This window comes from Phalacrocorax aristotelis, chromosome 1 (genome assembly GCF_949628215.1).
Source record: "Phalacrocorax aristotelis chromosome 1, bGulAri2.1, whole genome shotgun sequence".
Classification (NCBI taxonomy): Eukaryota; Metazoa; Chordata; class Aves; order Suliformes; family Phalacrocoracidae; genus Phalacrocorax; species Phalacrocorax aristotelis.
The window spans coordinates 34,536,788-34,550,986 of record NC_134276.1 but is presented as its reverse complement, the minus strand read 5'-3'; the positions used below and the strand labels follow the sequence as shown (position 1 = coordinate 34,550,986).

General features: G+C 36.9%; 1 protein-coding gene across 2 annotated transcripts in view; it reads right to left on the bottom strand.

Annotated features, from left to right (window-relative positions):
• VWA8 (von Willebrand factor A domain containing 8) overlaps positions 1-14,199 on the bottom strand; it is a 195,207-nt gene that overhangs the window by 156,107 nt on the left and 24,901 nt on the right. For both annotated transcript variants that reach the window (XM_075087631.1, XM_075087621.1), the window contains exon 5: positions 1,542-1,709. In XM_075087631.1, coding sequence (XP_074943732.1) covers positions 1,542-1,709 — 168 coding nt within the window. The remainder of the gene's footprint in view (positions 1-1,541; positions 1,710-14,199) is intronic.

The following is a 14,199-nucleotide window of genomic DNA, read 5'->3' as shown; positions in this document are numbered from 1 at the left end:
TTAAAAAATTCATTTACAAATTATGCTTTATTACATGCAATAATTCAAAACTAGGCTCCTTCCCAAGGACATTAAATATTGTATTTCAGTTGTTGTCATGTAAAAGATTCATTGCATACAAAAAACGCACTCTTTACTCTTCCCACATCACAGTTAAGTCTTCCTTGAAACCATACCTGAGTACATTTCCTGCAGACCCAGATGTATAGTAATTATTCACACAGGAGAAGAGAACATGAACATCAGCTTGTATAATACAATATGCCACAAACAGCAAAGCAACAATATTAGATTTAGTATTGTAGCAACAGATTTATTTAATTCATATACTATTAGCAGTGTGCCTGAGGCACTGATTTTGAAACATTTTATCATTAGAAAAGTGTTAAAAAGGAAAAAAGAGAAGAGGAAGATGCTTTGCATAATTGCAGCTAAATCCTGCCTAAGTTTGAATTCTCATTTTCGGTCTTTAAATACAATTACATTTTAAAAGCTTGCTTTTAAAATATAATAATAATGCTTCTAACAACTGCATCTACTAATTAAATATCATAAAAATGTTTTTGGAAAAGGCATGGAACAGAAATATTGTAACCACAGATGAGAGGCATAAGAAACAATTACATATTTTCAGAAATCCACTACAGTACTTCAGCATAGTTGGCAACTTCATACAAATCGGGATCAATGACAGAAGGCGTATCACAGATTTCCTCCCTGTGCCACATGGGTCTGAATTATATACCTAACCACAGTTAGTTATGACAGACGGAAACACAAGTGAGCAGGGGTCAGACTGTTACGGGAGGCTGACAGGTACGTGATCAGAAACTACAATGCATGAAAGTAAGATGCAGAGTACTACTGGAAACTGTCTAATGAAATTTATTTAGGTCCCCAAAAGCCTGAAAAGTATCCACTCCAATTTAAGCAGTAGGACTCAACACCCAAAAAAGAAGAAAAATGGCTAAAGTAGCAATGGCAGCAGACACTAAAATCCCACTCCCTATCAAAAGAAAATTCTCTAACCACTTCCCATAATTTAGATTGGCTGTTTACAAATACTTTTGTAAATTAAAGGCAAGACAGCACTGATGAATTGTGTCGCTCTTCTTGACTTTTTTTTTTTTGGTATCCTAACATTTTAAAAGCTTAGCAACGAGGCTATTGCAATGTTGAAGCATTACCTGAACTTCATGGGACCAATTTCAACTTAAACCTCTTTTCACAAGTACATTTTGGTTACTCCCACATTGTGGCTTTCACATTTCAGAAACATACAGGTTTCATAAAGGTTAAAATGGGCTACCCTTTCATGTGGACAGACAAGATATAGATGAAAATTTTTTTGCTGTTGTTGAAAGCAGTAATTTGATTTCTCACATAGTTTTCACCCTGCCTATTTCATCCCACAGAACATCCCAGAAAAAAAAACAGTTGAGATTTCCCCCATTTCTCTCATACATACTCTCCCCTTCATAATCATGTTTCAGCACTATCAAGGAAAACAAAAATGGAAAATCCAAACAGCATTTCCATACCTGCAGAAGTTTGTCGTAACGCTCTGCAGACATAAGAAAACGGCCATCTTCAAGCTGCATTTCCCTATTCTCCAGCAAATTGTTTAACACTGGCAGGACGTTCCGCTCAGCCTTCTCCAAACCTTCCAGCACAAGGATTCTGCCTTCGGTAGCCGCACGAACTGCACACTTTTCAAAATGAAAACCCAATATTATAGTAGAAATAAACATTACATATCTCATTAAATCCTGCCGAAGAAGAACCCCCAGGTGCTTCCCAAAACAGTATTCCTTTCTGTAAGAATCAATAAGATTCACATCAGTAGCGATCGGGAAGAGTGACAGCTGATTGCCTTAACAGCACTACACACTCATGAGCTGGACTTTTACCTCCTAACTATTATAGGGATTGACCAAAATAAGTTCCAGTATTTTGTAACAACAGAATAAAATACAAAATCTTGCAGATGTTTTAGTGTATACCCAGTATATATTAATATATGTGATACCTTTTCTTTTTTATGTTGCCTAATATTTTGTGTTTTTCATGTATTTTAACATCTTCTAACAATTCCGGGACAGCTATTTACACAGAAAACATACTATCAAGATGGTTTTACGTATTTGCAATTATATTAAAATATTTAGAAAAAAGTCAGATTTTCCTTTGGATTGCTCCAGTTATGCACCACTGTAATTCGTCCTCAATACATTGCTAGAACCAAACATAGATGATAAAAGCAAAATAGTGCAATAATTAATCAGATGTTAAAAAATGTGACGAAATTAAAAAGACTCAGAATTATATTCCCTGACTGAACATGGTCTGCTACAAAACCAGAATAAAAATGTAACCATTAACTTGCTAATCCTTTGGAGCCTTTGGAATAGAAAGTTCTTTTCCGTATTTCACTTTATTAGTTGTTTATATATGGCTGTTTATTTAAGTGCATAACACGGAGCCAAAATGTAAAACTAAACTCTGGTGCTAGTAATATTGTGCAACTTTCTTGCAGTCAATGACATTCACTCAGGTAAATTAACTACACTTCATATCTAATATTCACAATTACTGCCCATAAAAAGACTCAGAAAGTCAATGCATTCTCGTCTACTTCCAATTTGCAGAAGTTTAATCAGATAATAATGGGGCAGGTTTAGGCACAGGCAACATTCAGAGGCACCAAAGAGTCTTCCTTTGCATTCCTATTACAATTTAACACAATTTTAGACACAAGCATGGTTGCAAAGGGAGAACAAATGAAATCTCTTCCCAGCATGTCTCTTATAAACTCCTACAGAATAACCTGTCATATGATGCTAGATGGAAATCTCTGATGAATACAATACATGCCAAAAACTGGGACACACAGAAAGAAGGAAAATACAAGAACGAATAATGAAGAGGTACCAGAATACAAAAATAAAAAGAACGAAAATAAGAATTACGTATGAAACCAGATGTATAAAGGACAAAAGCATATAAGCATAAACTAGAAACAAAGAACAGTTCGGCACAAATGAATTGTTACATGGTACAAAATATACAACAGAATAGGAGATCCATCCGAGAAGATAATGAAGACACTAAATGATAAGACTAATTTAGATGCTTCTTATGCACAGTAGAGAAGCATAAACAACTACTGGCAAATTAGCCATAACATAAGCTTTTCACATCATTATTAAGATGGAAATAATTGCTGTATCTAATCTAGATTCAAGCAAGCATTACCGAAAAAGGCCCTCACAAATCCTGGTACACATCTCCAGACCAAGTTCACTTCTCTGAAAGTCATTCTGTTTTTACTACCTAGCCTCATAATCAGTCTCTGAGGAACCTGGAACAATCCCGTTAAACAAGTAGTAGTCCTCAGATTGTTTCTCTTCCACTGAATCACCAAATCTTTCCAAAACTAATCAGTATGTGAATTTTTTTTTTTTTTTGGTAGTGATAATTCAGGACATCATACTCTACTAAGAAGCAATATAAAATTCCTCTCTCCTCATGCCATACAATTTCTACAAAGGACAAATTTTATACTAACATTATTCTCTAGGAAGGTCACTGGTCAAGTCAAAAATCTGCTCCAACCTGATGGAATAGAAAATCTGAGTCTCCAGCGGCCAGTCCAATACCTGGCATGAATAGAATGCTATTTTGTCTAAACGTAGTTTGGAGATACAGCCAGAATATGCTTCAACAAACAATTTATTTGCCAAGTTGGTTGGATTCTGCATATTGTAAGTCTACAAAGACTTTATGACTGAGTTTTACTAGCCAGAGGAAAATACACATTTTGTTCATATGGTTTCAAAATATTTTGAGTATCCATAGAATCTTGTTGACTCATGTTGAGACATGCACACTACAGATAAACGCTTGCTGAAATAACAGGCTTCCAGTGTCAACATAAATCTCTCTCCTGAACTTGTACCTGAAGGCAATCTGCTGTAGGGGTAGGCAGCAAATATCAGGAAGTATATAACAACCATTAACTTCAAGAATGAAGATGGTCCCCATTAGCAGTGGAATCTTGAGAAGCAGCCTACGACGTTAGGTTGCCTGCTGACCATCAGCTTACAGGATCAAAATTTAAAAAGTACACAGTTTCCAAAGCTTGGAAACCATTTGAAGTTTTTATTCAAAATTCTATTGCTCAGTTCAATTATATTTCAAAAGATGGTCTTTGCCTATCTATATGTACCTTTTATAATCGGCTGCAGGAACGGCTGCATGCACAACCATGGTTTTTCCCTTCTAAATCAAAAGACACCCCATAACAACGACAACACCAACACCACCTGGGTGTTAATTTACCCTGATTGGCTTTCTTCCAAATTGTGCTCCTCATATATGTTCAACGCTTATCTGAAATCCTGGAAATTGTTCTCCAAAATACAATGAAATACATGCACAATTCATTTACCTTAAAGTTCTTGTGTTAAATAGCATAAAGTCTGCTCTGAAGACCAAAACAGCTGTGTACCTCTGGCTGAACTATGACCACTTCTGTATTCTGGTTGGTAATGAGTAATAAGTTTTTGAATAAGTTGGGCATACTACAAGGCATCCTCTGAATCATTATTTCAGTTTTATCTGTGTATTGATGGATTGGTATGGAAACTAAAACACATTAAAAAATCAGAGGAAGGAAAGCAAGTTTGCAAGCTGTCACTGAAAATCATTTTTGTAAAATGCTTCCAAGAAACAAATCTTCATAATTCTATAATGAAAACCCAGAAATAGCTGTGCTACCTCCCTCTTTCACTAGCCTTGTTTGTTCCAAATGTTTAACATAAAACACAATTTGACAGGGGGAGGACTTATATTGTGCAACCTTGATGATAAACCTGAGATTAAATATATTAATTCTTGTTAAAAGGCCGAGAGGGATTTGTTAAATGTTTACTTTCAGATTTATTCTAACTGCAGCGAGTGACTATTTTGCTCGTCAGAGGAGGACAGATGTTGCTGCCTCCCACCCGTGCTCCTAGGGCTTTGGGAGGATGGTAACCTGGATACCTGCTCCAGAGAATACCTGCAGCTACCACAAGCTGGGAGCAGAAACCCTTCACACAGTGCTGTTCTCATAGTAATGGTTTTATGCAACAAATACGTATCACAGATTGCTTACCATGGTTTCACACTGCACTTACAAAAATATATTTTTATCTTTAAAGGCAAAAACACCTCGGGAACAAAATTACCCTAAGCAGACTTTCATTGCCTTTCCTGTAGTTGAACCATGGTGAGCTCCTCCACTTGAGCAGTGCAACATATGACAACTGCAGGAAGCCGTAAACCCCATTTTTGACATAAATAAGCACACGGATGAAGTTATAAAGTGTCAGAAAGGCAAGAAGGAGAAAAAAAAGCTCACCACAATGCACATACTGAAATGTACAAACACCAGACAGAGGAGGACACTTTTATAAAGCTAACCAAAACAGTTTGTAAAGGCACAAGAAATTTTAACAGTATAGCTTAAAATACCAGAACTGAAATGGTAGTTATCTTTTCTCAGGGAAATGCATACTGTAAACCAGAAAACTCTGGTCACCCTGAAATCCATGAGGAAGGTTCTCAGGGAACTCTAAAGGGCTTTAATTTTTCAGACCCGAGCATCACTCTGAATATGATATACAATCTACGTTTCAGAATTGTATTTAAACAATGCTGCTGGGAATTGCTGAACTGTAATCAGTATGTGAGTGTGTTTTTTTAAGGAGCTACCTCAAGCTATGTTTGTTTTTAGAAGATGACTTGCCCCTGGTCTGAAAAGTAGATCCCTGTAATGACAACTTAAGCACAGCAACCAAAACTACAACGTAGAAAAACAACAGAACAAGTAGTTCAGTGAACACGAGAACTAATGAGGTAAGGTTTCCCTGCATCTGCAGCCTACATTTCAGATGTCCCTTCCAACATAATATCTTCTTCCCACCACCCACACAATATCCCACACGAACTCATCCACCCAAGTCTTTCCATTCACTCCTGTATCTCATAAACATCCCAACAATGATATGTCCAGATGTCTCTCATGGTGAAAAGAGATCCTTACCAACCATCTGGTAAAGACAACACAAAACTTTGTCTGGTTTTGAGCTAACATGATGTTGACTGGCTGCAGCAGACTAACAGAACTTGAACTACTAAATCCTTGGTGCAGCCTGTCTTCCGGGGATGGGAGGCGGACATTAATTTGACTCCCAAATAGCTACCAAAGCTACCAAGCTACCAAATATCACAGAACTCAGAGGAAATTGATATCTTCTAAATTTCTTTCCACAGGTTAAGTAAAATTAATCAAATTATTCAAATTTAAATCATTAAAACTAACCAACAAGTAAAAGATACTACAAAAGATGCTACAAAAGAAATTACAGAGATGCAGAATGGAGTGTGCTATGAGCTTTTACTCATCATTTTACCGGGAAAGGAAGAGGACATTGACCAAGACTTGTAATTTACTGTAAGTGCCTCAGGTTATTCTTTTAAGAAGATGCAACAGAACTAATAAGATCATCAAGTTTTATAATACTTATATGGAAATAGGAAATTATCTAGAAATTTAGAGACAGTCTAAAGATAGATGTACAAACAGATGTTGAGGGCAGAGGCAGTGAAGCATATAAGGCTGTCTCCTACTGGGGAATCTGCTTTGCTAGATTTTAAAAATACCTGTAGAATAAACAGCATGTCTAATGGTATGCCTCTACCAAAGAATATCTTTCAATATATTTGTTTAGCTTTTAGGCCTCTTAATTCCTTAGTTATTATTTTCTCTCATGAGTTGAGCAAACAAGAAAGCTGTTGAGCAATGCTGAAATTGATGACTGCTTAATGGACAGAAGTGACAACATACCTCCTCCAAAATAAAAGTACTGTCAAAAATTAAATAGTAAGATTACAGGCTATTATGTTCAACCAATTTCAAAGCAACGATGTCAACTTTTCATAAAAACTTACTTTTATCTTTTTCCTTAAATATTTGTAAAATCTCGTGTTAGTTGTTTAAAATAACATGTATTTAATAAGAAAAGTTCTGACTGTATAATGCTGTTCAAAGGTGAGATTACAAATAGACCTGCTATCCATTTAAAATGCGTATTCTATTTTTTGTTACAAAATTTTTCACTTTGTAGATGATGATGAACTATAGTTTTACATTTTACAATTTAGGCCACAAAAATTCTGAGTTACATATATTCCAATGTGATGTTTAGGTTTTATTAAAATCAATATAATAGTAACTCATGTTGTTAGTCAAATTTAAAAAGTAACTTAAGAACTAAATAATTCAACCTTTTTCTCTGCCTGGAATGGAAGGGGGGGCTACATCTTTACTATTCAGCCTACCTCCCCGCTGAGTTAATCAAGTGTTTTCTGGGTGGGTTTTATAGCTAATTTTTCCCCTTGAGGTTAAGAAAATTACAGGGCAAGTTGCATTTAATATTGTTATTCACTCCTTCTTTATAATTAAAAAAAAAAAAAAAAAGGCAGAGTAATTGCAGTACACCAGAGCACCACCAGCCAGCTAGTTAATATCTAAAGAGAGACTCCAGCTGTCCGGCAGTAGTTGATGTTTCAGTGAGGAAAAATGGCTTGAACTGGTGAGTACCTAATTCATGATGCAACACGATGGACCATGGCACAGACAGAAAGAAAATCAACTAAAAAAGCAACAACCTGAATTTATTGGAGGTTTGAATCAGAAAACTAGGCTAGAAAAGTTTACCCTACAAAGTGAATCGACATATGATAAGATCATAAATATGTTAACATGACAAGAGCTGGAACAGTCTTTCATTTCATAGTAACTGATTTTAGCTTACCCAGTCATTGATTTCAGCTTCCACGAGACATTTTTTTTTTCTTTTTTTGAACTAGCACTTGTCAAATGATTTGTTTTATTTCCATCACCCCTTCCCCTAATATGACAGTCAGGTGTTTTTGCAACAGTGCCTGCAAACCATATTTACGAGAGATTATGTCCCCACCTCAGCAGGATCTGCCCATTTTAGCTGCTTTACACAAGGTATATGAGTACAACAGTACATTTCATTAAGTATGTGAAACATTTTGCATCTTGGGGAGAGAGCAGGCCCAGGTGCAAGCAATCTGAGTTTCTGAGGAGATTTACCCATGTAAATATTGACAAACAAAAAAACCTAGGAGTTTTTATCTTCATTCTATACAACTCTTGTCTTCTGGACAAGAATAATGGAGATGGGTAATTTAAATTTTTCCTCCTGATGAGTAGCAGAATAAAAAGGAAATTAAGTATGTGACAAGTATCTAAAAATAAACATAGAATCACAGAATCATAGAATCGTTAAGGTTGGAAAAGACCCTTAAGATGATCGAGTCCAACCGCTAACCTAACACTGCCATGTCCACCACTAAACCATACACTCAAGCACCACGTCTACCCTTCTTTTAAATACCTCCAGGGATGGAGACTCAACCACCTCCCTGGGCAGCCTGTTCCAATGCCTGACAACCCTTTCGGTGAAGAAGTTTTTCCTAATATCCAACCTAAACTTCCCCTGGCACAGCTTGAGGCCATTTCCTCTTGTCCTATTGCTTTTTACTAGGGAGAAGAGACCGATCCCCACCTCGCTACAACCTCCTTTCAGGTAGTTGTAGAGAGCAATAAGGTCTCCCCTCAGCCTCCTCTTCTCCAGACTAAACAACCCCAATTCCTCCAGCCACTCCTCATAAGACTCGTTCTCTAGACCCTTCACCAACTTTGTTGCCCTTCTCTGGACACGCTCCAGCACCTCCGTGTCCTTCTTGTAGTGAGGGGCCCAAAACTGAACACAGTACTCAAGGTGCGGCCTCACCAGTGCCGAGTACAGGGGCAAAATCACCTCCCTGCTCCTGCTGGCCACGCTATCCCTGATACAAGCCAGGATGCTGGTGGCCTTGGCTGCCTGAGCATGCTGCCGGCTCATGTTCAGCCATCCGTCAACCAACATCCCCAGGTCCTTTTCCTCCAGGCAGCTTTCCAGCCACTCCTCCCCAAGCCTGTAGCGTTGCCTGGGGTTGTTGTGACCCAAGGGCAGGACCCAGCACTTGGCCTTGTTGAATCTCATACCGTTGGCTCCAGCCCAACGATCCAGCCTGTCCAGGTCCCTCTGTAGGGCCTTCCTGACCTCCAGCAGATCGACACTTCCACCCAGCTTGGTGTCACCTGCAAGCTTACTGAGGGTGCACTCAAGCCCCTCATCCAGATCATCAATGAAGATATTGAACAGGACCAGCCCCAACACTGGGCCCTGGGGAACACCACTCGTGACTGGCTGCCAACTGGATTTGACTCCATTCACCACCGCTCTCTGGGCTCAGCCATAAATAATAGTTACTTATCACTTGTAAATTACTTTGATTCAGAGCACCATCCATCAAGTCCAAATTATGACCCCACAGGTTACAAAGTATTGACCCTTCTCACATTGTAGGAAGAATTAGCTGAAAAGAAAGTTAAATATGTATGTAACTGTCACAAACATAAGAAAAAAGAACCCCACACCTTTAAGTTTAATCTATAAGGAATTATGAATACACAGACCTAATATTCATCACATTACATCACAGGCATTCATCCATATGCCCTCTACATCAAAACATGATAGTGGAGTCTCAACTGCTAACCTAACAAATCCAGTTAAATGCTGACATTTTCAGAAACATGAAAGCAGCATCGCAAATGATTAAAACAAAATCACGATTTTGATTACGATTGATTTTGAGTACGATTAAGAGGCTACTATATAGGGGTCCTTATCATGCATTTTCTTTTTAGATACAACATATGCTATGTCAACGTTAATAAAGATTAACTTCATCCAAATACTGTTGGTTTCTGCCTAATAATTCTCACTTTCTGTGCAATGATGGACACAAGAAAATTAACAGCAACATTCATACTTCTGGAGCACTGCATTATTTGCCTCTTCTTTCTACAAGTTTTGCTATCTAGCTCCCTGTACTAGATGGACAGATATTGCAGTGATCAGTGAGAGTCAACTAAGTTATACTTTCTGACAATGCCTTTGCTGTGGCTAACCTACCAGCACATCAAAAATCCACTGTCACCTCCAAGGAAGTCAGTCAATAAGTCACAGAATTAAATGACTTGCACTCATTGCCTAATTTTTTTTTAAAAGCTTAATTATTCTTACCCATCTCTTTGCTAGGGTGTAGAAAGAATTTTTTTTTAACATATATACACAGACATATATACATATGTATACACACACTCCCTCTCAAATATGGTTATAATTTCATTCAATTAATCTCATGCCTTGTTTTATAATTCTCTAATTTTTTTTTTTTTTATTTTTTTTTTTTTAAGAAAACAATCTCAAGTCTGTGTAGTGCTACTCCAGGGGATATCATGTCATGTTCGTTTTACAGACAGGATAGGTTAAGCTGTCATTTCTGTCACACTGGATGTTTAACTGATTACTACATGAAATCTTTCAAGTCATGGTAGAAGATAATTTCTTCTGTTATCTTGACAATCAATTTTACATTTTGTCACTGTATAACTCATGATGCTGGTGCAGTTAGGGTTGCAAAAGTATTCTATTCAAATAAGTATGTTCACATAGTTCAAAGATACACCAAAACTGGCTCTAACTCTGTATTTATGGAAATGACAGTGATATACATACCCACTCAGTAGATACAGCTTAATCAGCAAATCTTGAAAAATATGATATTGTCTTTGTAGTTTTTCAGCACATAACCATACAATATTTTTCTACTTATCCCATCCTCAGTTAGTTTGATTGCCCCAAACAGAAAAGACTGTACACTTGGTAAAGTGGTCTGTGTTTGGGAAGTTTGATTCATTTAATGCAAAAGCTGGAAGATGCAAGGCAAACAAAACCAGGCATTCCAGGCAACATGATTTGTAGTGCAACCCTGGAGCAATACACCTCTCAAGCACTAACAAAATGGCTTAGCTGCTCTCCCAGTTGCATCCACTACATTAAAACAATGTAGGATTTCCTTTGATGCAATAACTAAAAATGTGGAACACTATAGTAATAAGAGATTAAACCAGAGGTGTGCCTTTTATAGCTGTAAACACACAATAAAAAGCAAAACTGCAACAGAAATTGGAAAAAAAGACATAAAAACATCAAATCAAATTCCTTAATTTTTGAAAATACAAAAGGCGGATATTAGAATCTCCATACTGCTTCAATCAAGTTCGTGGCTCAACTACAGAGTGTTACAGCAACAGAAAATCACTCTGCAAGACAAGCTCTTCTATCAATAAAAGCAAAATTTGAAGCTGTCATTTTAATATTTAAGTAATATAAAGTAATTCTAATTAATTACTTGATACACAACATAATTAACCCATGCAATAAATTACAGAGCAAAACCAAGACGTTACTTAATTGTTTCAATAACAACAGTAATGACACTTCTGAGGCTTTAACAGTGAATTAACAGCTGAAAACCAAAATTAATGGTCCAAGGTAAAGACAAGAAAACAGAATTTTCTGCTGTCAGTACTTGAATGAAAACAAATAATTCACCATTACCCCATTATAAGTCCTTTCCTTTTTTTTTGTTCTAGACGCAATTTTAATTGGGAATGAATTTGATAATTCAATGTTTATTTTAATGGTCCCCTATTTCTGAGGTAAATAGAACACCCCTTTCTCCCTCCTTGTCAGATATCTCTGCTATCTTCCTAACTCCAAATCTTCTCCCATTTGATTCACTCTAGTACTAAGAAATGTTAATACGCGAGGATATTTGATACACTGGCCCTTCAATACACAACTTTGATCACTGCTTCCAAATCACCATCTTCAAATCTATCTTACATAACTAACTGCAATTGTATTCAGTAACTTCATGTTAAAATGTATCAGATGTTTGAAACCTCCAAGATATCAATTTATAGTATTTAGTCTGTCACTATTAAATTAGAGCTATTAACAGCCATAATATCTTAACAAACACTCACAGACAACTTTGCAAACCTTTGTGGGTCTGCAAACCTGATGATTCACTATATTGAAGTTATTTCTGGTAACAAGACACCAGCTTTCCTTACAATATTTTATTATTCAAAGTGTAAGATAACTACATTACTGTATTATGACTTGCATGCAAAGAGCCCTATCTGTCTTAAACAACAGGTAAGTTTTATTTGACCAATAGAATTCATACCGTGGATGTTCTGGAAACCAGACTTTCAAGCTTTGCTGCTTCTCTTGGGTGTCGTGAAGAGCAAGTATGAGGTTCCACAGGAAGGGAAACGGTATGTAATTCTGAAAAGCACAGTCTGTATCTTTAGTCCCTCATATATGTTCACATTCTCTTTTGCTCACCTATGGCAATGGGAGCAATCCAAGCTCTTTTGGGAATATTTTGCTAAGGCTCCCTACTGATAGCCTTCTCTGCCTTGAAACAGTTCATGGTCTGGGGTTTAATGGGAACAGTGTCTGGCTTCTGCAATGTTTTGAATTGGTACAGCCACTGCAAACCTCAAAATCATTGAATGAACGAATCAAAATTAGAACCCCAGCGTAACCAGTAAAACTTTATTCTCTTTTATTATTGAGCTTTATTTAGATCTGTGATAGTTCTAAACATAACCATGTACCATATTTTATGTGTCTTTAACTACAATGTAGGGTTATAAAGCTTCAGCTGGAACATCACTCCCTATGAGATTCATCTCTCATGTTTCTGATATTTTAAAAGTGCTCACCTAAATACCAATGACTTCTTATTTTCCCTTCAGAGCTTAAACAGACATGGGTTACATATGTGATGAGTAACAACACATGAGCGGAGGAAAGACATTGTGATTCCCTCTGATTTTAGTTCTTTGGTACCTTGCTAAAGGAAAGTCTTGGTCTGAAGTACTGCTGTGCTGGATTCTAGTAAAAACCTTTCAACTGAAAATTTCCAACAGATCAAGGAAGAAAAGTAATCTTAGACCTTTACCTTAGAAAGCTAATCTTCCTAGAGCGTCCTTACTGGAGTCAGATCACACAAAATAGCTTGTACAAAGTGAAGCAAGCTGCCTCATACTTACATTGGGATCAAAGTCTTCAGACACATACAGGGTTAACAGACCATCTCAGATCTCAGTGAGCTTCTTACAGTCCCTGATACAGTGGCTCTTACAAACTTTAGCTAACTAATGGTCTTACACCAGGGGTAAATTACGTTGACTATCCTGTAGCAAGCATGAGGATAAGGCTTTCCATAACAGCAGTTAAGCATGGAGCTAACATGAGTTGATGAGTTAACCCCACAGCCTACACAAATGCTCTTATCCTCTGGTAAATGAGAAGCAATTTACAACCAGAATCCACAGTACTTTATCTTATATTGTGCAACCCTCGTATTTCCAGATAAGCATGAGATAATTTGAAGCCCTAGAAGTAACTTAAAAAAAAATATTTAGATTACTTGTTATACTTTATTCTGAGGGTATTCCATCTCTCATAGTCATTTATCATGGTTTCAAAAAAATCTGTTTAAACATTTCTTTAAAGTTTGGAGGCTGAAAAAGAGATTGCTGGGAATTAAAAAAGAAAAAAGGAAAAAAGTTTACTTAAACAGAGAACAAAACTCTTACGTTCTCCTTCCTCTCCTGTTCCCATTTCTCTTTCCACACACAAATCACTCATACGATGGTGATATCATTAACCTCTATAGCATCGCCAACTGAAAACTGTTTTACGTAACACATTTAAATTCACACTACATTAGAGGAACTGACCCACCCTATTTAATTAGAAACCTAACTTGTATACACATTTTAGATATCTAGGAAAACAGGCGTTCTAAATGAACTGTATATTTTACCTGTATAATCAAAAGGGAGACGTGCTGTTGGTAACCTACAAAGAGAAATTTTACCTACTCTTAAGTCACTCCATGATTGTACTAAACCAGCTAATGGGTTGGGGCAATACTGCTGGCAGGAGTGTTTAAATCATCATTTTAGTCCAGATCAGCAGTGAGCTTTCAAATCACATCTCCCAGTTGTCTCCATTTACTGTGCATGGGTTTCATAACACAGAGCAGTCTTAAAACACATGAACTGGACTCTTTTTCAATGAAACTAGATCAGAAGATTCATTTCAGGAATATATCTAATGTGCTACAAGTGTTAAGGAA